This window comes from Nicotiana tabacum, chromosome 16 (genome assembly GCF_000715075.1).
Source record: "Nicotiana tabacum cultivar K326 chromosome 16, ASM71507v2, whole genome shotgun sequence".
Taxonomy (NCBI): domain Eukaryota; kingdom Viridiplantae; phylum Streptophyta; class Magnoliopsida; order Solanales; family Solanaceae; genus Nicotiana; species Nicotiana tabacum.
In genome coordinates, this window is record NC_134095.1 from 161,011,726 (window position 1) to 161,036,266 (window position 24,541).

At 33.7% G+C, this 24,541-nt stretch overlaps 1 protein-coding gene across 7 annotated transcripts in view; it reads left to right on the top strand.

Moving 5' to 3' along the window:
* Nucleotides 1-4,757: 4,757 nt before the first annotated feature.
* Nucleotides 4,758-24,541, top strand: part of LOC107788047 (polycomb group protein EMBRYONIC FLOWER 2) — a 32,188-nt gene continuing 12,404 nt past the window's right edge. For 2 of the 7 annotated variants that reach the window (XR_012700390.1, XM_075233543.1), the window contains exons 1-17: nt 4,760-5,136; nt 5,838-5,939; nt 13,664-13,746; nt 13,874-14,042; nt 14,490-14,557; nt 18,977-19,094; nt 19,179-19,338; nt 19,420-19,461; nt 20,538-20,677; nt 21,319-21,381; nt 21,492-21,613; nt 22,417-22,481; nt 23,228-23,280; nt 23,427-23,480; nt 23,566-23,625; nt 24,056-24,102; nt 24,205-24,326. Coding sequence is in view for 6 of the 7 variants with exons in the window: in XM_075233543.1 (XP_075089644.1) it covers nt 13,712-13,746; nt 13,874-14,042; nt 14,490-14,557; nt 18,977-19,094; nt 19,179-19,338; nt 19,420-19,461; nt 20,538-20,677; nt 21,319-21,381; nt 21,492-21,613; nt 22,417-22,481; nt 23,228-23,280; nt 23,427-23,480; nt 23,566-23,625; nt 24,056-24,102; nt 24,205-24,326 (1,318 nt within the window). In the remaining variant the exon portion in view is untranslated. Of the gene's footprint in view, nt 5,137-5,837; nt 5,940-13,663; nt 13,747-13,873; nt 14,043-14,489; nt 14,558-18,976; nt 19,095-19,178; nt 19,339-19,419; nt 19,462-20,537; nt 20,678-21,318; nt 21,382-21,491; nt 21,614-22,416; nt 22,482-23,227; nt 23,281-23,426; nt 23,481-23,565; nt 23,626-24,055; nt 24,103-24,204; nt 24,327-24,541 lie in introns of all 7 variants that reach the window. The other 5 variants (XM_016609692.2, XM_075233544.1, XM_016609694.2 and 2 more) reach the window with 5 other exon arrangements.

Consider the following 24,541-nt stretch of genomic DNA (forward strand, 5'->3'; position numbering starts at 1 on the left):
ACGTACGTGGAGGCCGATTTGAGGGTCAAAGATGTCGCGAGCTAGAGATTTAGCCGGTTCGAGATAAGTAATGATTGTAAATGATGCTCTGAGGGTTTAAAACCCCGGATTTGCACATCATAGTGCTATATTAAGGTGAGACACACGCTTGATGATGAACGCGGGGTCGTGTACTATTGTAGATTGTGACTTGTTCCACCCCGATTGATGATTTTACCGCGTATTTGACTGAAAAAAACTATTTGCTATCATCATTAATTGGGTTGAATGCCATATTTGGGCCTAGTGCCAACTATTTGAACCCTTCGGGGATTTTTGTTGATATTTTCTCACTGTTTTGACTTTATACTTGAACTCAGTCATGTATTTTTCCACTATTTTCAAAACTCAGCCAAGTTTATTTTGCTTTAACACTTGAAATTATATTTCAAATAATATTTTGGGCTGAGCATCATGTTTTACTATTGCCCGAGTGGCTTATGTGACTTTGACTGAGTAAGGCCGAGGGCTTGTATGGTGAGGATACTTCTGGATCAAGCTGCACGCCGCAGCGGTGAGATACTGATTTGATTATGAGGTCGAGAGCCTGAGATATGTACGCCACGAGGTGGCTTATTGATATTGATATGAGGCCGAGAGCCAGTTTATGATGCCACAAGATGGCTTGTTGATATTGATATGAGGTCGAGGGCCTGTTTATGATGCCACAAGGTGGCTTGATATTGCGCTTGGACCGTAAGAGGCCCCTCCCGGAGTCTGTACACCCCTAGTGAGCGCGGGTACGCATTGTGATGTGAGATTGAGCCCGAGGGGCTGATATTGTTCTATGTGATAGCCCGAGGGGCTAGTATTATTCTATGTGATTTGACCGGGGGGCTGGTACCGTTCTATGTGATTGCTCGAGGGGCTGTTATTGTTCTGAGATATTGCCCGAGGGGCAGAGTTGTTGACATTGTGCCCGATGAGCGAACCTTTATGTGTTTATCTTTCATATTTACTTGTCATTTACCTGTTAAACTATGGGATTTGTGCCCGAGGGGCGGATTTTTGTGCTTATTTGCACTAAATGTTTTGCATTCATTTGCGTAACTGTTGAAAATGTCATTTTCAAAGAAGTTTAAACTGAGCTAAGATGTTTTAAGAGATTTTTTTACAGCTTCAATGCATTCTTACTGGTTTTTGAACTGCTTCTATACGGCACCTTGATATGCTTTACGTGATTTCTTACCATTCATACTTTAGTTATGATTATTACTCATTGAGTTGGAGTACTCACTTTACTCTCTGCACCTCGCGTGCAGATTTAGGTATTTATGCACCCAGTAGCGGGTTTTGGCTGATCGGAGGCAGGGTCATCGGAGTTTAGTAAGGTAGCTGCAGGCGTTCGCAACATTGCTCATCTCTCTCTTCATTTCATTAGTCCGTATTTGTACACTTCAGGTCTTCAGTTATATTTATACCGTAGTAGATGCTCGTGACTTGTGACACCCTCGTTACGGTTGTGTCGGGTTGTATTTTCGCTATTTATTATCATTAAATCATGCTTAGACTACTTTTATATTGTTTAACTGTTTTAAAAAGCGAATTGGGTTTGATTGGCTGGCCTTGCCTTCACGAGAGGCGCCATCACGATCGGGTTCGGGGTTAGGGTCGTGACAGGTAATTCCATTACTTTAGATAAGAAAACATCTTTATACCATCTAAAAGATGTTAGGGTTTTACACCTTAGATTTTGGGGCATAGTCCTAATAGTCCTACTATTGTCAGACCATCTTCTAGAAAAATATTCTATAATATTCATAACTAAAGAATAGACAGAATTTTGAACAACCTTATCATCTTCTATCTTTGTCGCGTTCATAATTTGAAAACGCTGGTCGTGGGTGAGATAATTATCCCACCAGCCCTTTAATTGACTAGTAAATCCGGCTATGATCATTTTAGCAATAGCCCTATCTGTATTCTTATTAACTTTACAGATAGTACTGTACACAAGCATTCTATGTACTGCCATATAAATTTGCCTATCAGCAAGGCCATCTATGCTCCATTCATAGATGTCTGATCCACTATAACCTTGGTGGTAGTGGTCATTGTCTTGTTCTTCTATTAGAACATCTTGTGGGGTTGGTCTTGGATAATAGAACATCTTTTGGTATGGTTTGCGAGCATATTTCTCAGAGATTTTATTAATCTCGTCATCCACTCTTAGACTTTTATCAGACATATGCTCTAAACTTAAAGGATTAACTTTAAATTCACCAAACTTCTTATTGAGAAGTTCTTCAATGTCATCAAGACTTTTTAATTTAAAGTCTTTTACCTCAGGAGGAGGTTGGATACTTGTAGTAGCAATCTGCTCTTTACCTTTAGTTTCTTTTTTGTTGAATTTTTTGGACTTTCAGCTATAAGCTTGTCCATTTTTTCTTGTATTGTAATAATCTGTTCACCCAGAATACTAATATACATATTAGTATAATTATTTTGTATGAGCATAGTATTCAAATTTAGTTGTAATAGTAGCTATATCATTTTCAAATAATTTTGAAAAAGCAGTAAAATATACTATTTTATCCTTTTCTCCTATTTGAAAAGATTGTTGTAGTGGAAAAACTAATTTGGTTATTTTGTCACTAGTGAGCATATCTCTTTCTAATGTAGAAATGTAATTATAGACATGTTTAGACATAAACCAAGGAACAAAAGCAATAATCTTATTTTTCTTGCTTATGTCATTATAAAACGCTTGTCTAAAGAATTGTATTAATTCTTCATTAAAATTTTCAAAAAATCATTTTCTGAAAATATCCCATCTAGGTTTTAAAAGTTCTTCAAGAATCATTTTTCTTGCCGGTGAACTCGGACTAAAATCTATTTGGTTTTCAACCATCATCTACACCATTTGAGAAATCCATTTCAGATGCAATTGGGTCAGGGCCTGAATTAAACTTGACAATGTTATCTTTGACTAATTCTTATATTATCAATTCTGTTATTTTCTCTAATTTGTGATGTGGATGCTCTAGATGGAAAATTTACCACATAATCAATTGGAGAAATATAAGAAGAGTGTAATCTAGTTAATCTAGATGCTAAACTGATATTATCAGTTTGAACGGGTTCGTTGAACCTGATTTTAATAGTCCCATTTGAGGTTTGTTCTATTTCTGTTACCTCAGTATTACCAGTGTTTTGAGGAGCCACTGCTTCCTCTATGATCCGTTCTTTGGGAAAATCTATTTCATCCCATTTTATAGGTCTTCTGGTAGTGACTTTAGATCTACCAAAATTAGTTTCTATAAGAATAGTCTCATTTCTGAAATCTATAATTTTGCACATAGGATTCAAAGTATATAAAGGTTTATAATAAATCCTATAACAAATGCATATTACTTCTGCACCAGGTAAATAATCATAACCATGTAATTTGATACTTAGTATTAAAGCATTTAAAGAGTTTTCATCAATCAGAGGAATCTGCAAATTTGGATGAGCATTAAAATAAACTGGACCATAAGCCAAACTGGTTTGCACAATCCCTATGAGAGACTTTTTCCTATTCTGGTTTCTGCCATCCCTGAGAGCTGCTATGAAGCTTTTAGGTAAGCCTCTTAAAGTAAGTGGCTTAAAAGCAACTTGTATTAAACCTATATGTATAAATATACGTGATTCCCTATAAGGGGCTAAATCACTTTCTGATAATAATCTGAAAGTGGCATGGTCACTGTCTATAGTGATGGTTTCTTCAGTAGTTTTAACTACGTGTTTAAATCCTATCTTTTCGAAGGTTCCTAACTGGTATATTACCTTAGGTTTGATTAATGGTATAATCCATTTATTTAGAAGATCTAATTGTTGGGGCAATTCATATTCTTCTTTTCTACTGTTTTTAACAGTAGACTTTCTCCTAATGATATTCATTAAGAAAATAGTGTTAAACTTATCATCTAGTACTATTTGTTTCACATGGCTCTGATACCATTTTACCATTTTAATTTTACCGGTAAGATATGCATGATCGCTACCAATGGGGCTTCAGGAAATAAATTATAAGAACACCAGTCCTGGGCTCCTGGCCAGTCATAATTTTAACAGTATACCCTAAACCACGGTCCTTCTCACAACTCTTCAACGCCCATCTTGGCTAAAATGAATCCACCGAGAACTACCGGTTAAGTTGCCCTAACCAGGGTTTACCGTTAGAATTAGTAACTGCCTGTGCTATATTGTTCCAACCTATAGCCTCATTGGGGTGATACTGTATTATTTAATAACGGAGCATGCTTGTAAATAACATATGATGGCTAAGTTTAATACACAGATTTTTAGCCTATCATTTAGGCTAAATAACAGTAAAAGTATAGAATAATAAAAAGATAAATACATGAGACCGTTGGGTTGGTGGTCAAGTGTGTGTATATATATATATAGTTAATGTTATATCGAATATAGCTTATATACTATATACACACTTAATATAAAATGTAGTGCTATATTAATATTGTTTAAGTTTTAGCAACAACAATATATGAATATAACATATGTTAATTACATATGCTATATGACATGCATTATTTAAATATATAAAAACCAAATATGCATTCTTAGGTTAGTTAATTATTAATTAAGTTATTAGTCAATTCTTAGGTAAAATAGATAAATAATTATGCTAAAGCCCAATCCCTGACCCGGTTCAACAACCACCCAAACGACGTAGTTTAACATTAAAACTACGTTTTGGGACTCTTCCATCTTCTCCACTCTGGAAACCTAGCCGCAACGCCTCCCCCCTCTCCGCTGGAAACCGAGCCGCCTCTCCTCCTCCTTCTTCGCCCTCACAGACATACACACTATTCTCAGCAGAAAATACACACTCCCTCTCAGCTGGAACAAAATATGGGATAAGTTAAATGAAGATATAAAGATCCCAAAAGCTTGAAACACAAAAGAAGAACTGGAATTTCTAAAGGAAGTAAGAATCGATTTCAAAACTCTACTTTTTTTTTCTGGTTTGCACAAGCAGTAGAAGTCGAGTTCCTAGCTGTTTTGCCGAGTTCGAATCTGTCGCCGCTGATGCTTCGACCATTGCAGTGTTTGCCTTATTCGGTTCATCTTCCTTGTTTGCCTTATTGAGAGGTACACAACTGTAAAACTACACTTTTCTGTATAAATTTGCTCCCTAAACTTAAAAGAATTATGCACTTGTAAACCGAATCAGACTGAAGAAATTTTGCTTGTAGTGCCTTCTCTATTTGACCGAATTAGATTGGAAATTTTTGCTTGAATTGCTTTCTCTATGTACCATTTTTAGAGTTTAGATGGGTGCAAACGAGTATGCAATTGTACCTAAATATGTTCAGGAATATCATATATGTCTAGGAATGAAACAACACCATATAGGTTTATTTTTCTCCAGATTCTTGTGTTTATGGTCTACTAAATTTGGGCTGCCCTAATCAACTGACCACCGTATCCAAATGTCTTGCCCTAATTAACGTCATGAGTAATGGACTGTTATATAGTTTTCTGAATTAAATCTTTACACCTTTGTTCATCTTTGTTGGTTTCTGTTGCACCACAACTAAGTCCCTGTAGTTCCGAGTGTATTTGTTTCTGTAGCAGAGCCAAGCATTATTTAACATTAATTTTTTTAACCAAAAAAACCTTAAATTTTGATATAGTTTTCCAATTAATAAAAATATGAGAGTAGTACTTTGTAGGCTTCTGTCTCTCCACCAGCAAACAAACTGTTCGTTTTATGAAACTGTTGAGTATGCAGTTTTAGTACTGGAGTTTTGTTAAAGTTTCAATCTTCATTATGCTACTTACCGTTTTAGGTTAAATTGAAGGAAGACAGGAAAATTAAGGGATAGATAGGCGTGGAGATCGATTCGCCATCTAGTCGTGTTGTACTACTGGTTTGAAGCCCGAGCGTTTAGGTAAAATCCTATCCATTGTTCATCAATTTTATGTCTTTCTTTGTTGATTGATTTTGAGATTGTTCATCAATTTTATGTCTTTCTTCTGCTAGTGGTTTGAAATTAGTTATAGATTCAAGTTTGTAAACTTCAAGTATAGTTTCTATTAGTTCATGTTTAGCTCGTCGTGATAATTAACTAAAGTTTTAGCTTTTCGGCATAATCACTTGTTAATTTGGTTACTCGTTTGTTTGAGTTAGCGGTATTAGTTAGTTGTTTGTTAGTTGTGAATCAGTGATGCTAGTCTTCTCTCGGTGATTCTTAGCTCAGTCGTCTATATGTTCGAGTTAGCCATCTTGTGGGTGTTGATTTTAGGTCATATTCAATAATTAATCAATTGAGTATATGAATCTTGAAGCCGAAGCCGAGCGAGCGATGACGACGGCCGAGACTTGCTTTCTTCTCAACTCTTTAAGAGCTAAAAGAAAAGCAATTGCTTATATACCCATCAAAAACCTCTTCCTCTTCCAATATGGGACAATGACCCTTTGTCAAGAGGGGAAACTTAAATTTTCCCTTAAAAATTTCATCTCCCTCCATTTCCCAATCATCCTCTTTTAAGCCATATTAATGCTTGAAAACCCAACAATTACTCTGCCTATCTGTTAAGTTGTTCATTGAAGTCTATCGGATTGTCATACTTTTGCTCTTCAGGAATTTTCTACCTGCGGGTCTGTGGAGTTGATGCTATATTTTCTCTATTTATCTGTGTTTTGATATTTTTAGAGTAAATCACCAAAATTTGTATTTGAACTAAAAGTTTAAGCACAAATTATCAATATTCAAATGGTTTTAGCAATAATCGATTATTAAATTTTATTTTCTACCCTCAAACAAGAATTTCAAGCTTTAAAGGTTGAAGAACTATGATGTTCAAGTAAAAAAGGGAAATATTTTGTTAAAACCGTAAAAACTAGAAAATATTTTGCCAAGACCATCCCTTTGAGGATAATGCCGTGCTAACTTCAATACAAGGGTGTGCTATATACGCTACTAGAAAAATGACTTTTTTCGTCCAAAAATTTCCGATCGATTAAAACTATGATCGAAACCGAGCCGCCTCTCCTCCTCCTTCTTCACTCTCACAGACCTCCACACTATTCTCAGCAGAAAATACACACTCCCTCTCAGCTGGAACAAAAGCTGGGAGAAGTTAAATGAAGATCTAAAAATCCCAAAAGCTTGAAACACAAAAGAAGATCTGGAATTTCTAAAGGAAGTTTTCTTCATTTAGTATTATCTTGTACAAATCACAAAGGTAGAGATGGGTGTCCGTTCTTACAAGGATTGGGTATTCATCTCCACTTTTAAACTTCAGAACTTGTTATTTTTAAATGTCTCTCACTCCTCCCTCTAAGAAATTTCTTCACACTTTTTGATATCTATATCCCTTACTATATTCACTACCACTACTATCAACTTGAAATCTTACTATTTGATTGATGTTACGGCCTATCTCAGTTACTCGAGAGTATAAACAAAAATCTTACTGCTGGTTGAAGTCTCCAAAACACTTAGGCCTCATATGTTTGCACTTAATGGAGGTCTGAATCTTAATTATCAGATCTGAGACATTAAGTGCGTTTGTTTTTAAAGTCTGAATCTTAATTATTTAGATCTTATTCATTAAGTGTGTTTGTTTTTTTTACTTCACAACCACTTAATGGGTCTGAATAGGTCTGTATGATTAAGATCTATAACGGAGACTTAATTTCATTAAGATGCTATCACATATTCATTATTAACTGCCACCACCGCCTACCATTATCAACTACCACCATGCCACCACCACCAGCACCACCATGCCACCATCATCCTCAATCATAGGCGCCATTGATGATATTAAGTCATTTTTTGTTAGGTTTGAGTCGCGTGGAGACAAATTTTAGGGAAAATACTATTTTCGAGGATAGACTTGGCCACCCTATCATCATCAACAACCACAGCCGGCACTGCCCATCATCATAACCTGCCACCACCCACCCACCACCTTCCTCAGTCACAACTACTACCACCACCCGCCATTATTAACTATCACCACCCACCATCACCATCCTCAATCATAATCGCCATCACTACCAATCACTACTAGCTACTAGCATGAACCACCATCATCAACCAAAACTACCACCAACCACCGCCTCTAGTCGGCATTCACCTGTTAGCCATCACCACTAATAACTATCATATTTTAAAAAAAACTATATATTTTATTGATAGAATATTAGATTAGTTAGTATTTTATTTGAATTTTATGTTTATTAATTTTCAAATAAAGATATTTAGATGTTAAAAATCAAACAGTCTTAATTATTTAGTATTCAGATTTTAATACACATCTTAATATATTCAGATTCAGATGTCTTAATCTTAATACACATCTTGATATTCAGATGTGTATTCAGATTCAGACGTCTTAATCTTAAAAGAAACAAATGAGCCCTTAGTATCACTGCTATGTCTAAATAATTTAAATGAAGTGTTACCCAACATGACATAATAAAGAGTAAACAGCATATATCTTACCATATCATGAGTTATCCAAGTGTTAATAAGAAGGAAGTTCTGTATTTGAGAATGAATACAATAGCAAGTGAAGAGAATGTATTAAGAAAAAATTGTTTACTTTATGGGCCATCTTAGTGAAATTTCTAATTAGAGATCAGCTGGTTACACTATTTAATGATGTTAGCCACGTGTCGGATGACTATGATAAAACATAATAATGAAGCACCTCTCGACCTCCCAGAGCAGGCACAAAAAGAAAAACACAATCAATCTGCTTTCAGCCTATGGAAACAAATCAAATTGCAAATGCAACAGGCACCACTACAAGTACTTTTGAATAATGATTGAAACCGAAGAAATTTGCAAATCTCTTTAAGAAATTGTCATTCTTTTAACCGTAAAAGGTCCTTACATGAAATTTTGAGAATTACATGTTGGTTAATGAGGACACATCATAAGCAGAGATGCTAACTTTCTGAAAGACTATAAATCACCAAAAGAGAGAGAAATAAAAAGTAAAATTACACCAATCAGACGATATCTACTCTATTTATATAGAATACGAGAAGCAAATCATTCTGATAATTCCAAATGTAACATCAAAAAATTAACAAAGTGACAAATTTGAGGACAAAGCTCCAACAAATTTGGAGATTCAAAAATTATTTACAAAACAAATGATAAAAAAAGACACAACGAAATTAACTACCAAAAATTTAGCTACTCAAACATGGGTGATATAATAAAGATAAATACATAACAAAAAATTTATTCGATGACTACATAAGTCCCTTTAATTTAATCGAGAATTTGTTTATTAAAATTCAGACAATATTATTGAAAACAATAGAATAAAGTTTAAAATAAAATTATTTCTAGAGTAATAAACTATATATCTTCTATTATATTACAAAAACAAGTAGCAGAGAAAACTATTAAATAAAGTAATATGCTAATAAAATTTTCTATTAACAATGTAATAATACTAAATATTGGATGATATAAAAGTTATTCACTGTCTGTATAAGCCCCTTAGTTTAATAGAGATTTTATTCATTAAAATTTAGATAATATATTATTAAGAACAACAGTATAAAATTTAAAATAAAAAATATTTAAACATTAATAAAATTACATACCTTCTCTTATATTACAAAAAGAAAGCGAGCAGACAAAAATAGCAAACAATATAATATACTAATAAAAATTTCTATTAAAAATGTAATAATACTAAACAACGGATAATATAATAAAGAAAAATATGTAACAAAAAAGTTATTCACTGACTACATAAGTACCTTTAATGTAATAGAGATTTTATTATTGCGTATATCGTATTGACAAATAAGATGACAATTGAAACTTTTTAAAGCAATACGTCTAATAGAATCAAACAAGCCCGATCATAATTTAATTTAATTAATATTTTTTTAATATTGATCGCGCATCGCGCGGGTACGACTACTAGTTAATATAAAATACGGAAACGAGCCCCAAATATCGGGGTGTCACTGAGTTATGAGCGTCTAAAACTATAAACTAAGATATATAAACTGTCTAACTGTCCAAAAGAAGAAATGACAAAAGGAGTAACAAGGTCCTGCGGAATTAGCATCTACCTTGCAATCTCCACAGATAGCCGGCCTGAACTCAACGATCACCACGCGCTAACTCACCTGGATCTGCACATAAAGTGTAGGGTGTAGTATGAGTACAACCGACTCAGTAGTAACAGAAATAACTAAGGAACTGAGCAGTAGTGACGAGCTAAGTAAAACAGTCCAATTATTTATTTTCACAATTTTAAAAAAATAAACAGAAATAAACAAGATGGCGTATTCCGAAGATACCCAAAGTAGGGCGACGGAGAGGCCCTAACACTCGCTTCTAAATAGTTAGAATCATTAGAATTAGAATTAGAATTTTTCCTTTTTAATAAAGAAAACATAAATTTTTTCCTTTCTAATAAATAAACACAAATCAACTTGAAGAAAAACACATCCTACTCTAAATTAAAACAGGCGCCCTTTTCTTCACAATTTCCAAATAAAAAAAAACTTAGGGTTCTGCCTTCACTGTCACCGTCTGCCGGACGCCGTGAACTCTCCGGTGTGTATACTCTTCTTCTTTCTTCGGTTCTTCTTTTCTTTTTTTTCCCCATGTTTTCCTCATATTTCATATTTGACAATTTATATAAAATTTAACTTTTAATCTTTGATTCTAGGTCTCGATCCTTTCTAAAATTTAAACCCATACACTTAAAATTATAACTCTGCATTTTGGCCAAACGTGCTATTAAAAAAAAAGCTCCTATCCCTCGTTCTAGAGTCGCACTGTAAGGCAATTTTATAGTGTATTTTCGTAATATTAGGTAGATACAAATGTGATCATTAATAGAAGTAGATAATGTACTAGAAAATATTAAAGTTCTAGTTCTAATAGCAATTCTTGGTAGGTTCAGTTCTAATTGCAACCCCTGGTGTGAGCCTTTATGCCCCAATGCCCAGTCCAATTAGTTGGCACTTGGCATGACTAATTTGATAATTTGTACTTGTGAAGAACAAGCTACCCTATAAGATATTGAGATTCATCTAATTTGATAGGACATCATCATTATAAGATTCTTTTAGAAAAGAATTGATAAAGATAATATGTATATATCTATTTATTTAATTGTTGCTTTGGCCGACAAATTTGATTAAAAATAATTATCGCTTTAAAAAATTTAAGACATTAATTCTTTCTTTGTCAAATATTTGATCTATACAATTTATTAAAAATTCTTACCAATCTATCGATTTTCAGAATTTAAGCACAGACAGTGAACAATGTAGTCAATTAACACTTTTGATTACTAGTATTAAATAATACAACAATTAGAAAATGTGCCGCTTTATTTTCGGGGTGGTCAAATTAGTCACAACTTGCACATTGTTCTTTGCTCCATGTTAAAAGTTTGATCCATGCCCAAAAACGCCTCTAGTTGAGTGGTCACACAAATCGAAACAGAATACGGATCTAAAATTATCCGACCGATTTTTGGTCCGCCAATTTCAAACGACGCCACCGTTCCTTCTTCTCGGCGATTCGATTGAACAGAGCCACCGTCCACCACCAGCTGCCAACTCGTTTTCTCCAGCGAAATCGAACAGTAAGTTTCATTCTCTCCTCTCCACATTTTCTCTTCTTTGTCAACAACAACAACAACAACAACGACCCAGTTATATCCCATAAGTGGGGTCTGGGAAGGGTAATATGTACGCAAACCTTACCCCTACCCCGAAGGGTAGAGAGGCTGTTTCCAGGAGACCCTCTTCTTTGTCTCTAATCCCTAATTCCTTTATCTAATTGTTCTAGACATTTCCATCAAATATATATATTTATATATCATTATTTTCCTAGGAACTATCATTGATTGGTGAATTCTTTGCATATGCTAAGCTTTGGTGAGCTAAGTTACTGGGTGGGTGTGCTTGTAGGGGAAGCAAGAATTGGAGGTGCGCGCTAGCTGGCTCGAACACCACCAATATAAAGAAGAAAAAAGTTAAAGACAGTCCTAGGTTTTATGTGAAAAAAAGATAACTTTTTTATTGATAATTAATGTTTCTTTATCGAACCTGTTAAGCACTTTAGCAACTGTTCAACAGCAAATTGATTATAGCTTTCGATTGATTTGCAAAATTTGAAGAAATAGTCTCTAGTGATGAAGAATAAAGTATCTCTATGTAGTTCATGTGAGTGAAGGGTCAAAACCAGCTTCGTTATATGAATTCAGAAACTCATCGTTAAATCAGGAACTAATTGAGAAGCAGGGAATCTAGAAAAGTATTAGATGTTACAGAGAGCATGTTTTGGAGGCTGACCTGAGCTAGGCGAAGTTATAGTTCAGTTTGATCCAAGTTTTTCAACGAATTCAGCAATTATTTGTGCTGGAATTGATTTATGTGATGAGCTATTGATTGATTTACGCTAGATTGATAATTCCATTGGGTTAAGTTTGCGCAGAAGTAGTTTGCTCTGCTTCAAGGAAATGGAATTGCTCACTGTTGAGAAATTTGGTCTGGTGTCAGGTGGGGGCGGGACATCACTGGCAGACTCTTCTTTCAAGAAAGGTGGTGGGGACTAAGCAGGGGAGAGAGTGAATGGCCATATTTGCATTAGTTTAGGAAGAATATTTGGGGTGGGAGGGAGAGGGAAACAGAAATTTGGAAGGTTAGAAGAGTTGACTGGTTATCAGATGCAAAAAATTAAAATTTGTTTGAACTGTGACCTCGACGAAAAAAGATAGTTTCATTAACCCATGAATCAACATTGCGGGAACATCTTTGTGATCTCCATAATTTTCTTTTCCTCCCTTTTGGTCTTGGATCACTATATGAGAGACACCCTCTTTTTGACAAGTCACTATATGGGAGACTCATTCATATTCTACATAAGGACAAAAATGTTGCGGATCAATCTCTCTCCCTCCCTCTCTCTTGTGAATCGGTCTTGATTCTTAGGGAGAGAATGATTCCTGATCTTTTTGAGTAATTAATACTGTTGAAGTATCACATTTATTTGCTAATTCATTGCAGTTGACCATTATGAGCAACTTATTCTTCCTTCGGGAACACTACTTTTTGATGACTCCTGTATTTCGCTTAAAGCATTTGCACATGAGTTCCAATGGTGTATTGCTGTGGTTCCCCCTTTCTTTATAAAACCAAAGAACAAAGTTTTATCTTGCTATAGCCACAAGTGTAGTCCCTTTCGCTTGATGAAGTAACTGCACACCAGTTGCCATGTTAAGCTCCATTCAAATGTTAAGTTCCAGTAGGTTCCTCTTGGTTCTTTGCTTCAAGGTTCCTAACATGTAATCTCATATTCTTCATTGTATCGTTTTCTTAATATGGTTATTAGGTTGCATTTGAATTGTGGCTATTTGTTTCCATAAAATGGTATAGTGAGACTTCATGGTTATGTTTTTTCAAATGAAATGAGAACAATTGTTCTGGATATCCTCTCTTTCCCTCCCCCGCTCCCATTCGAAGAAAAGAGAGAAGTAAAATAAGACTCATGTACAATCTGAAGGAGAAATCTGAATCAGATATTACCATTATCTTTCCTTTCCTTTTGCCCATTATGTCATGTGCTTTATGATTCTTTTCTCACATGTTTTTAATTTCTGAATTTAGTGAAGTTGAAAGAACTATGAATATACATTTGAATACTGTGTGACAAGGATGCCAGGCATACCTTTAGTGGCTCGTGAAACCACGTAAGATATTCCCTGTGCCTGCATTTGAGGTCTTATAATTATGTTTGTCAATAATTACATTTTAAAATACTGCAATGCACTTACTGAAACAAGGATATTGATTGTTATATTATAATTTGTGGAACAGGCATTACACTTGCTACTGCAGTTATTCTACAGTTACGGACTCAATGTGCAGGCAAGATTTTGCTACACATTTGTCAGCAGAGGAGAAGATTGCTGCTGAAGAAAGCCTTTCAACTTATTGCAAACCTGTTGAACTCTACAACATTCTCCAACGTCGTGCCGTTAGAAATGTAATATGCTTAAAGACCACTTTTTACCTATTCCTCAAGGCTAACATTTTGGCATTAGTTTCCTTGTTGATATTAATGATCTTGGAAAGATTGCTGATTTTATCGTTTTTGCTTACATGCATCAAACATTCATTTTAAATAAGCACATCTTGTTTAAGTTGAAGTGTTTCCGGTAAAACTCAAGACTATTATCCTTATTCTCAGCGCTGATGTCTTATATATACGCATCTTTTGTGAGTTCAAGCATTTTTGATAAAAGCATACTCAAGATTATTATCTTTCTCTCAACCACGATTTTGAGAGGATGTTTTTGGTCCTGACTCCCTCCCATTTTTCTGGCTGCCAACTGTTACGAGTTTTAATGTAATTGGTCTCGTCACTTTTTTGATGTGTTAATTATACATTCATCATTGGCATTTCCTGCAAGATGTTTCTAACAGAATGCAGAATATCATGCAGCCTTCCTTCCTTCAAAGATGTTTACATTACAAAATTCAAGCAAAGCACAAAAAGAGGTATATTTTGATTGTGATTGCTTTCACTCCCAAATTTCCCCATATGCAAGGTTATGTCTCATATGCTCTATACTAGAGACTCTGAGGTACTTCTGATTGTCCCATAATATAGTCTATGCTGATTCGGAAGTGAAGCTCTAAATATGTGGGGAGACATGCTTCCTTTACTCTATTCTCTTGGGTTTGTTTGAATTATTTCACAATTATAGTTGCTGCTTAGTCATTATTATTGTATTAAATTTAAAGAATTTGTATAGAGATGATCAGGAAATGATTCAGTGGTCTAAATCAAACAAGTCCCAAGTGATAATATAGGTCTTCACAATCTGATTCAGTGTTCATACTTCATAGCACTACACTTTGACTCTTTCGTAAACATTTTTCTTTCAAACATTTGTTCATGGGTACTTACACCATATAGGTGCAAAGTAATATTAGAAGACAGACCCAATTACTGTTGCCAAGTTTGTCTAAGTCGAAGGCAAAGTCTACTGACTACTGTTTGAAATAGCTGATGAAACACAATTTCGTTCAGTCTGTAGTTGGTGATCAAATATTATACGTGTTATTGATCATATCATCCTATAATATCATCCATTGTTTTAAAGCAAAAAGCGACGAGTTCCACAAGGTTTGAGGCGAAAAGCGAAGGGAAGTGCACACTTTTTTTAAGTGAAACACACAATTTTCATTAAATTAAAAAATGCAAAATGTATATTAATTTTGTACTATAATAAGCGAATTTCAATTAAAACTAGTATATATGATTTCAATTAAAATGTATATTAATTTTGTACTATAATTTTGCACGTTAATAATGACACGTGATGATTTAAATATTTATTTATTTGAAGGAACAATAAAATTTAATTAATGAGATAAATTTTATGTATAATACAACAATCACCTAAATGCCGAAAAATATTATTACATTAGTATAATACATGAATTTAAAATAAAAGGACATCATCAAAACTTACGCAAATGATCATTTTTGTCAGGTTAGTTAGATAATTATATATTAAAGTTTAAAAGTATTTAATGTGATGGTATCTTAACGAACATTTATTTGTGGACAATATTTTTTTGTGTATGTTTCCTCCTATTGTGTTGGTTCTTTTATTGGATGCTCTTCTTCGTTTTCGACACGAAGCAAGAAGATATTGAATACTGTATCTGTCTTACATTATAGTTTCTTGTTAGTTGAATCTTTTTCTTTGAAGCCAGAAGTATAGCTTTGGCAAGCTAGCTTTTACTGTCGCTGCTTTTGTCGATTTTGGAACTACTGATAGTACTTGACATAAATCACCTCCCAAACCATTAATTTTTCACTAAACGGTTCATTAATATCCAGTATATCTCTAGAACTCCGGGCAATTATTTCGATTGTTTGACACTTAGCCATAAGTGCTTCATCCCGCATTATTATTATATTTGCTCTCCTTATAAATTTAGCACCATTGCTCTGCTTTGATATATTTGTGATGATTATTTAAATTATTTGAAGAGGTATATCAAATCTAAAGTGGGTGGTCTCACAATAAAATCGTTGTTTGTACACCACTTGCTATTATTGCTAACAATGTTTTGCCTCTTGATATGATATTTGCAAGTAATGCGTGACATAAAAAAATATTATGATTTCGTCGGAGACATCTACAAAGAATAATTCCGTTATACCTGAGTCGACTCTTTATAACATAGTATTGAAAACTTATTCTTGTTTAGGATTTAACTTTGATTGTGCTTCCTCAGACACTTGTATAGCATTTGATTCTTAATAAACCTTTTTACTTTGTGTTCTAACGCTCTTTTTATGGAGTAAATTTATATACACTAAGATTTTTATTTTAACTTGAATAAGAATTTTACCCATATGATGAATTTAAAAAATAATTGAATTGGATTCTTTTGCTAAATAATTAATTAAAAGATTTAATTATTTGGTTTTAACATAAAAAATAATTTATTCTATAGTTATTCAGATCTTAATATTAGTCCATCTCTTGAAAGCCAAAAAATATTATTACATTAGCATAATACATGATTCAAAAATAAAAGGATATCATTAGAACTTACACAAATGATCAATTTAGTCATGTTGGTTAGATAATTATGTATTATAGTTTAAAAGTATTTGATGTGATGATGTCTTACCGAACACTTTTTTCTAAATGATGTTTTTTTTTTGTATATGTTAATTTCTTTCTAATGCTTTGGTTGCTTACTAGACAACAAGATTCCTCTTGAAAGTGTAACATATAGTTGTTCGTGCAAGAAAACATATTGCAATAAATATAGTCTAATATTTAAGATGTTTGTCCTTGTGCTTTATTTATTATAATTGCAAAATATAAACATACCTAAAATTATTTTCACACAAATTTAGAAGGATATTCTTTAATTTCGGAAGACGAAAGTTGAATTCAGGGATAAAAATATACTTAAAAGTACATTGACCAGTATCATAATTTTTCTATGTACGTGCTATTACATAAGCTATTCGGCGGATCTAAGTTTTTCAGTAGCATGAAGGGCATATTTTTTTCCAAAACCAATATATATGCAATGGAAGATCAATTTTAACTTAGTATATTATATATACGATGACACTCACATATGTAAGAATTAATAAACTTGACAACAAACCTGTGTGGTAGAAGGCCATTTGGTATTAAAGTATTTAAGTATTTTTTTTGGTAGTAATTGTTGGTATCATCTTCTGCTGAGTCAAAAACTGAAAAATATTTTATTTTTACCATAAAATTTCGCAATTAACCTTTTATTTAGTTGATCAATATATTCATTTATGCTAGCTAAGATAGCTTTTTAATTTCTATCATGCAATTTCCACAAATTGCGTTTTAATATAATGATAGAAATATTTCCCTTATAATGCACTATTATTTCGAAATCATCTTTTATTAGATGCTCCCCTTCATTTCCGACACGAAGCAAGAAGTCACTAAATACTCGATCTGATCTTATTTTATATTTCTTGTCAGTTGAATTTTTTTCATTTGAGGCTATAAGTATAATTTTGGCAAGCTAGTTTTTACAGTCTTTGCTTTCATCGATTTTGAAATTATTGGTAGTACTTGATAGAAATCCCCTTCCAAATCATTAATTTTTCACCAAACGGTTCGTTGATATTCAATATATCTCCAGAAACCCCGGGCAATTATTTTGTTCATTTGACAATTAGTCTCTTCATCCAATATTATCAAAGAGTAAAAGGATAGATCTGACATTTCACTTTTAGATCTTTATGTTTGCAGAATCATTAGTGATATTGACTCTTGCCAACCATTTTTCTTTGTCTTTCTCACACATTTATATTCTTAAATATTTTCTTAGTTGTTGATATTACATGAAAAACCAATTAAAAATATATCATTTGAGTAGGAAAACGTTCAAATATAATATAAAAATATAATACAGAGATATATTTTTTTCTCAATTTCAATGCTTTATGCATTTCATTTAATAGCACTTTTATTTTTTCTTGGTATTGGATGTTATGGAGTGGTGTGTACCGCTAATGTGGAGGATTCTTAGAAAATTAATTTAATATTTACATACTTTAAATAATATTAAAAAAATAACATAAAAGGTCTTGCAGTCCCAAAAAAAGGTTATTTTATTATATCATTTAATTACGAGTTCTTCTATTTAATATTTAAGACTATTTTTCTCTATCAATATTGTATTCGTGCTTTTATAATAATATAGACTCTCCTTTTTCTAAATAGATTTGGACAATATAATACATTTTCAAATTAAATTAGTAATAGGACATTACAATACTTTTTCAAATTAAATTAGCAATAGAAATTTTTAACGTGGAAGTAATTATACTAATAGGATTCCTAACATGTAGAATTATATCCTAAAACTAATAGGATTACAAGACTAATATCTAGAATTCCAGTTATGTCCTTTTATTGTGAGTTATTATGCTTAATGTTATAAGTTTATTTTTGTAAACCGACATTGTATTCATGCTTTTATAATAATATAGATAACTAGTTTGAGCAACCAATATACAATACCTTGACTTCTTTTAACTATAAAAATAAAATATACCCTTACTTATCCCCGAAATAAAGCCAACTCCTTGAAGGTGAAATTCAAATACCTCTATTAATAAAATACCTTACTTATCCAAAAAAATCTAAGTCCTTAAAGGTGAAATTCAAACAATCAGCCGCTTCTTGTTGGGATCACTTTATGTGTAATTTTTTGTGGCCCATGCTTCACTGAAACACATGGCTTCGCCATGAAACGATAACCTCTTGCTCCACATCACTTCATCGCGTTAACCAACCAAGCGATGACTTTTAGTGATATTGATTTCATCAATGTATATATACTTGCAATTAGATAGCTTTGGTTTACTACTGTGGCTAAATTTTTTAGGATTCAAATGGCAATATCTGTGCCAGCCACTGTGAACGATGAATCACAGGTCCAGAGTGTTTTTCCTCTGTGTGTCATTTTGGCAAGGCCAGTATCAAATGCCGCAGGTGCTGAGGCAGTAAGTTCTTATTTTGTGCAAATACATCCAGTGAGTTGTAATCTTGTTTGCTGTTGGGTACCTCGCTAATGCCATTGGTTACAGCATTCTGCTGTCTATCAATTTAGGCGGGCATGCATATCAACTTCTTTCACTAGAGTTGATGGAATAAATCGAGCTCAAGCAAAATTCTTTCTCCCCGAAATGGATAAACTTTCAGCTGAAATAAGGGCTGGCTCTCTTGTCCTCCTGTTTGTCAGTTTTGGTAGGTATAAAGTGTTTTCTGAAACTTTATTTGTTGAGATTCGTTATGAGGGCCAACTGTAAATGGTTTCTTCCTTTGCAGCTGAACTTGCTAGAGATCATTTGGATACATCTTCATTTCCATGTAAGTAGCGTGGAAGTTGGAAAGATCCTTATTTTGTGCAGTTACCGATGTCAAATAAGCTTTATGATTGCTAGCATTTGTCAAACTCAGCAAATTTTCAATTTGTTATCTCTTTTGGTATTCATTTTGATGCTTTAGAATAAGTTAAACATACACAATTTGAAAGTCTAACGATCTATAATGTGCCACATCTAGAAACATGTTTCTTCAGTAAAAGAAACATTTAATGAAGATTATTTCACAAGCTTGTGACCTATTTCACAAGCCTGACGTAAAAGAAAGAAGACTATAATGAAATGACATAGTATTTGCAGTATGTTAACCTAGGTCTATAGTATTTCTTTCCTATTCTTGTCTTTCTTAGAAAGCATTTCCTTCTGAATCTTCATATTTAACTGATTGAGGAAAGAGAATTTCAGAGTATCCTTCTACTTGTCCCTTTATGCTCTTATAAAGTGATTCTCCTTCACATCCGCTAACACCGTCTATTTAATTTTCTCTTCTTCTCTTTCTGTCTCTGTGGACCTGACAAGATATGGACGTCTTTTAATTCAATGCTGGTGGTTCTAGCACATTTAGGACCTTGAAACATGATTTGATGATATTATTCCTAAAGTCAAATCAAACAGCAACAAGTGTGTGAAACCAGTCAAATTTAAAAGGAACACTGGAAACTTTGTATAACTCAATCTTATGGCAGCACATGCCAGCTTAAAAAAAACCCATAAACCTAAACATGACTATGAATTCATGTTTGTGGTTTGATGTTTATAATATATAATACAAAGGTTGGATGTTATGTCTGGAATGTTGTCAACAAATGGATCTCAACAAATTCCACAGACTTTTCTCAGCTCTTGAAACATGCACTCATTGTTTAGCTCCATTAGCGCATGAAAAGAAAAACCACATAATGGTTGTTGCTATGTCAAATTCTGTTGTATTAAGGTTTCTGCAATTTTTATTGTCTTTTGCATGTTTTCCCTCCATTAAAAACAAAGTTTTTGATCTTTTCTTCAAGTTTCTCATGGTCCATCTTCTTTCTCGTTCTAATCTTATTTTCAAAATTGTGATAGTGAATCTTGAAGGGCACTGTTTGTTGGGAAGAATGCCAATGGAATTACTTCATCTATTGTGGGAAAAGTCTCCCAATTTGAGTTTAGGGGAGAGAGCTGAGATGTTGTCAACTGTTGACTTGAGCCCTTGTTTTATGAAGGTACACTAACAGAAGTTTCTAAATAGAAGTATGTAGTGCTAGTTTAATATTGCTTAGTGGATTAATCGTGAACCAACATCTCTTTGACAATCTGGAAGAGTGATCAAGTTGATAATTAATTTTTTCTCTCATTCAAAATTTGCATTTTTTTTTAACAAAACTTGTGTTTTTGGAAATTTTCTTCAACCAAATACCATTAGAACATCACCTCAGTAAATTGAGGTCTAGTGCCTTCTCTGAGGCATTACTAAATTTAGAGTTGGCTTTTGTTAGTTAAGGCAGATATTTTTTCTCTTCCTCATGTTGCTCCTTTATATTATATTTAGTAATTCTGGAAGTGAGAACGGGCAATTTCTGATCCTCTATTATTTTAATCATAAGTATAGGGCTTGATAACCAAGTCATTGGTTCTTCACATATCTGGTAGAGAGGTTGCTTCTTCTAGGTAGACTGTTTTCACTTAGTGTTTCATGATGTTGAATCCATTCATAGTGGGCATTGCAAGATATTATGCAGAGGCTAGTTCTTCTGGGCAAATGATGCTGAAAGGGCATTGCTGAAGTATTTCTGATTGAAAGGAAGAAAAAAAGAATAAGAAGAGGAACCATCTTCTCTGATGGCTATTGTGTCTTCATCTGCAGACAAGCTGTTTGGACAAAGACAGACATATTTCCTTTCAGTATCCCCGCAGTTCTGTGGCTCTGGTAGGTCATTTTTGCACTCAGTGCTTATGTCCTTGAAAATTGTAGTAAAAGATTTTTCATCTCTTTGCTTATATAATTGATTTTCTTGAATAATGATTGGATTATGAAAGGCAACAATACAGCAACTGCAAGTCAAAATTGCTGCAGAAGAAGTTGGTGCAGGAGATAAATCAGCTTATGATTCATTCTCCTATGATGACATTCCTACGACTTCATTGCCTCGAATAATACGGTGAAGTTACCCATTTCTGGTCTCTTTTCTGCACTGTGTTTCTATTTTGTCATGTGTATTGCCTTTATTGTATTTCTCTTTATGCAATGCTCTTTTTACCTAGCTGTACAAGAAATTATCAGTACTACTGTTGTTGACACCGATATTTCCAACATTGTCCAGCATTGTGTTAACTCTTCCCCCCTGCACCTATTTGCATTCAGTTTATTGCTTATTTAAGCCTGTGCCACTAGGTAGATTTGGCTCTTTAGCTCATTTCAGCATTCAGGGCCATACTGCTCTAGCAAAAGTTACTGATAGATCCCCAAAATTGTACTGGTGTATATCTACCTTGTTAGAGCAGGATTAACTTTTCCTCTTATATTCCCATCAAGTTTTGTGCATGGTTGATAGATCTTGTCATTCTTACCCATCTTTGCTAACTTCACTCATTTGTAATTGATTCAACATATTCAACCGATAAAGCCTGTGGATCCATCTTGTTTCCCAATGTGAATGCTGTGACGAAACTCAATATCATAAAAATGCTAAATATTAAACCATGCTCTCTGTGGTTTTGAAAGATTGCTCATTTTTGTCTTTTCTGCTGCATGTCCCCTTTCAAAATTTCATTTTCTCCTTAGGAAACAACATATCCTTACCTATAAAAGAAAAAAACAGTTCTTTTCTTTTCTTTCCTTTTGTTTATAGAGAATTTTGGAAGTGGGGACTTAGCTCTCTGTTAATTTAAAGAGATTCAAAAATTTACATGTGCATTGTGAGGTAGACATGTAGCTAATCCTTTTATTTATCACGCTTTTTAGGTTGAGGACAGGAAATGTTGTCTTCAACTATAGGTACTATAACAACAACTTGCAGAGAACAGAAGGTAATAATTCTTCATTTTATGGTGAAGCTATGGCTTGTTTGACTTCATATTTAACTGGTTTCATTTCATTTATCGTGATATTGCCACTGATATCATTGGTGTGCTCTCGGTGGTTTGTTTCTATTTTCTTGTGCTTTTGAACTCAGCTCAGACTCTATGTTGGTTAGTTTTGTTTTATAAAGGGTTTCTGTTATTTTGATGGATTTCAAATGATTAAAGCAGGCTTCTTTTCCGGTTAAAAGATCAGCTCCATTTTGTTGTTCTCTTCAAAATGGAATGTTCTTGCCTAAACTGCATCGTATTTTGTTGTCTCACTACTTTGATGTACCCTCCCTTCCTTTACTGACATGAATCTTCATGTTGTTGGGTCATGTAAAATGCAGGCTAACATCAAATTTTGAGTACAATCTCTTAGTCACAACGTTAGAAATCGGGGCATACTAAAGCAAAATAGTGGACATCATATGTCGTTTTGAAATTAATTGTAGGAGCAAGCAACTAAAGGTCTCCAACTTACTAGTCAGACTTTAGTCTTTCCTTTGTCAAACCGATCTGTTTGAATTGTCAGCATCCTACATATATCAAGATTTATTCAGCCCTTGGTCTGCGTGCAGTTATGGATTTTAGAATGGTGAAATTGATGAAATTTGCATTACTTTCTTCTATATGAGCGGTTTTCTTTGCATTGATCAAATTCCTTCCGTACACATTCAAGCTATTTAGTTGCTATTTTCTCTAAATTGCAGTGACTGAGGACTTCACCTGTCCTCTCTGCTTGGTAAAATGTGCCAGCTTTAAGGTAAAGACAGGGATAATCTTCTTTTGTTTCTTTAACTAAACTAAGCTATACTGTATCTACCCTGAAATGGTTTGGGCGAGAAATTTGGTTTAGATTGACTAAATAAATAGTTTAATATTTTTGTATCTTTGCCTTTTTGGTTTTAGGGTTTGAGATATCACTTATGCTCATCTCACGATTTGTTCAACTTTGAATTTTGGGTTGGTAAACTTCAGCAAGCTTCAAATTAAATTTTAATTGTGTGTTTTGTCAGAGCTGTCAAATTTAACCTCATATCATTTGTAGGTAAATGAAGAATATCAAGCTGTAAATGTATCTGTGAGAAGTGACATGTGGAGATCTGAGGTCAGCTCTTTTTCTTTTAACTCGGAGGTGAATCTTATATGGTCTGTAATATCTGCTCTGAGTGTAAATCTGCTACAATGCAAAGTAGTTTTCTCGATATGAATGTAGGAGATGGATGCTTATCTCTTATTTTAGGTATTTTGATTTCTGTAATCGTGTCTGCAATTGATCTTCTAGGAAGCTTTACTGGGTTCTTGATGAAAAAGAAAGCGATAGAGTTTAATGGTGAATTTCCTTCATAAGGTCATGTCTTTTATTTGTATGATACCTTGTTAGATTCTAACGGTCTCTATAACTTTGTTAGGCAAATGTTTGAGAAGTCAGTTCTCTATTATTTAATTCATTTCAGATACTTGAACTTGCTTGACTAATCTTATAGTCATGCTTTTTCTACCCTGTGAATTAATTTTCTTTCTGGACTGCTGTTCAGATTGTTGCTAATGGCGTTGATCCTAAGCAACAAACATTCTTCTTTTGGTATGTAACTATCATGCTCCTTCAGTTTGTTTTATAGCTATTTGATGTTATTTCAGAAGTATGTTATGAGATTCTACTGGTTTACCTGTAATTTGTTCTCAGTTCAAAGCCACTAAGACGGAGGAAACGACAAGATTTATTTCAAAATTCAAAGTATGTGCACCCACTTGTTTTAGATTCAGATTTCCCTACATCAACAAATGGGCTCAATGACAAGATTAATGGTAATGATGACCCATTGTATTCGTTGGATTATTCAATTTGTTGTTAATTCTGTGTTCCTTTGTAAATGTGCTAGATCATGGTTACTTAATGGATACATGTAAATGAATATTACTTATCAAAGTATCACCAACATCTTTTTTGTACGTTAAAGGTGCATAGTTGATCTATTAGAAACTGCCTCTCTATCTCAACAAGGTGGGGGTAAGACTGCGTA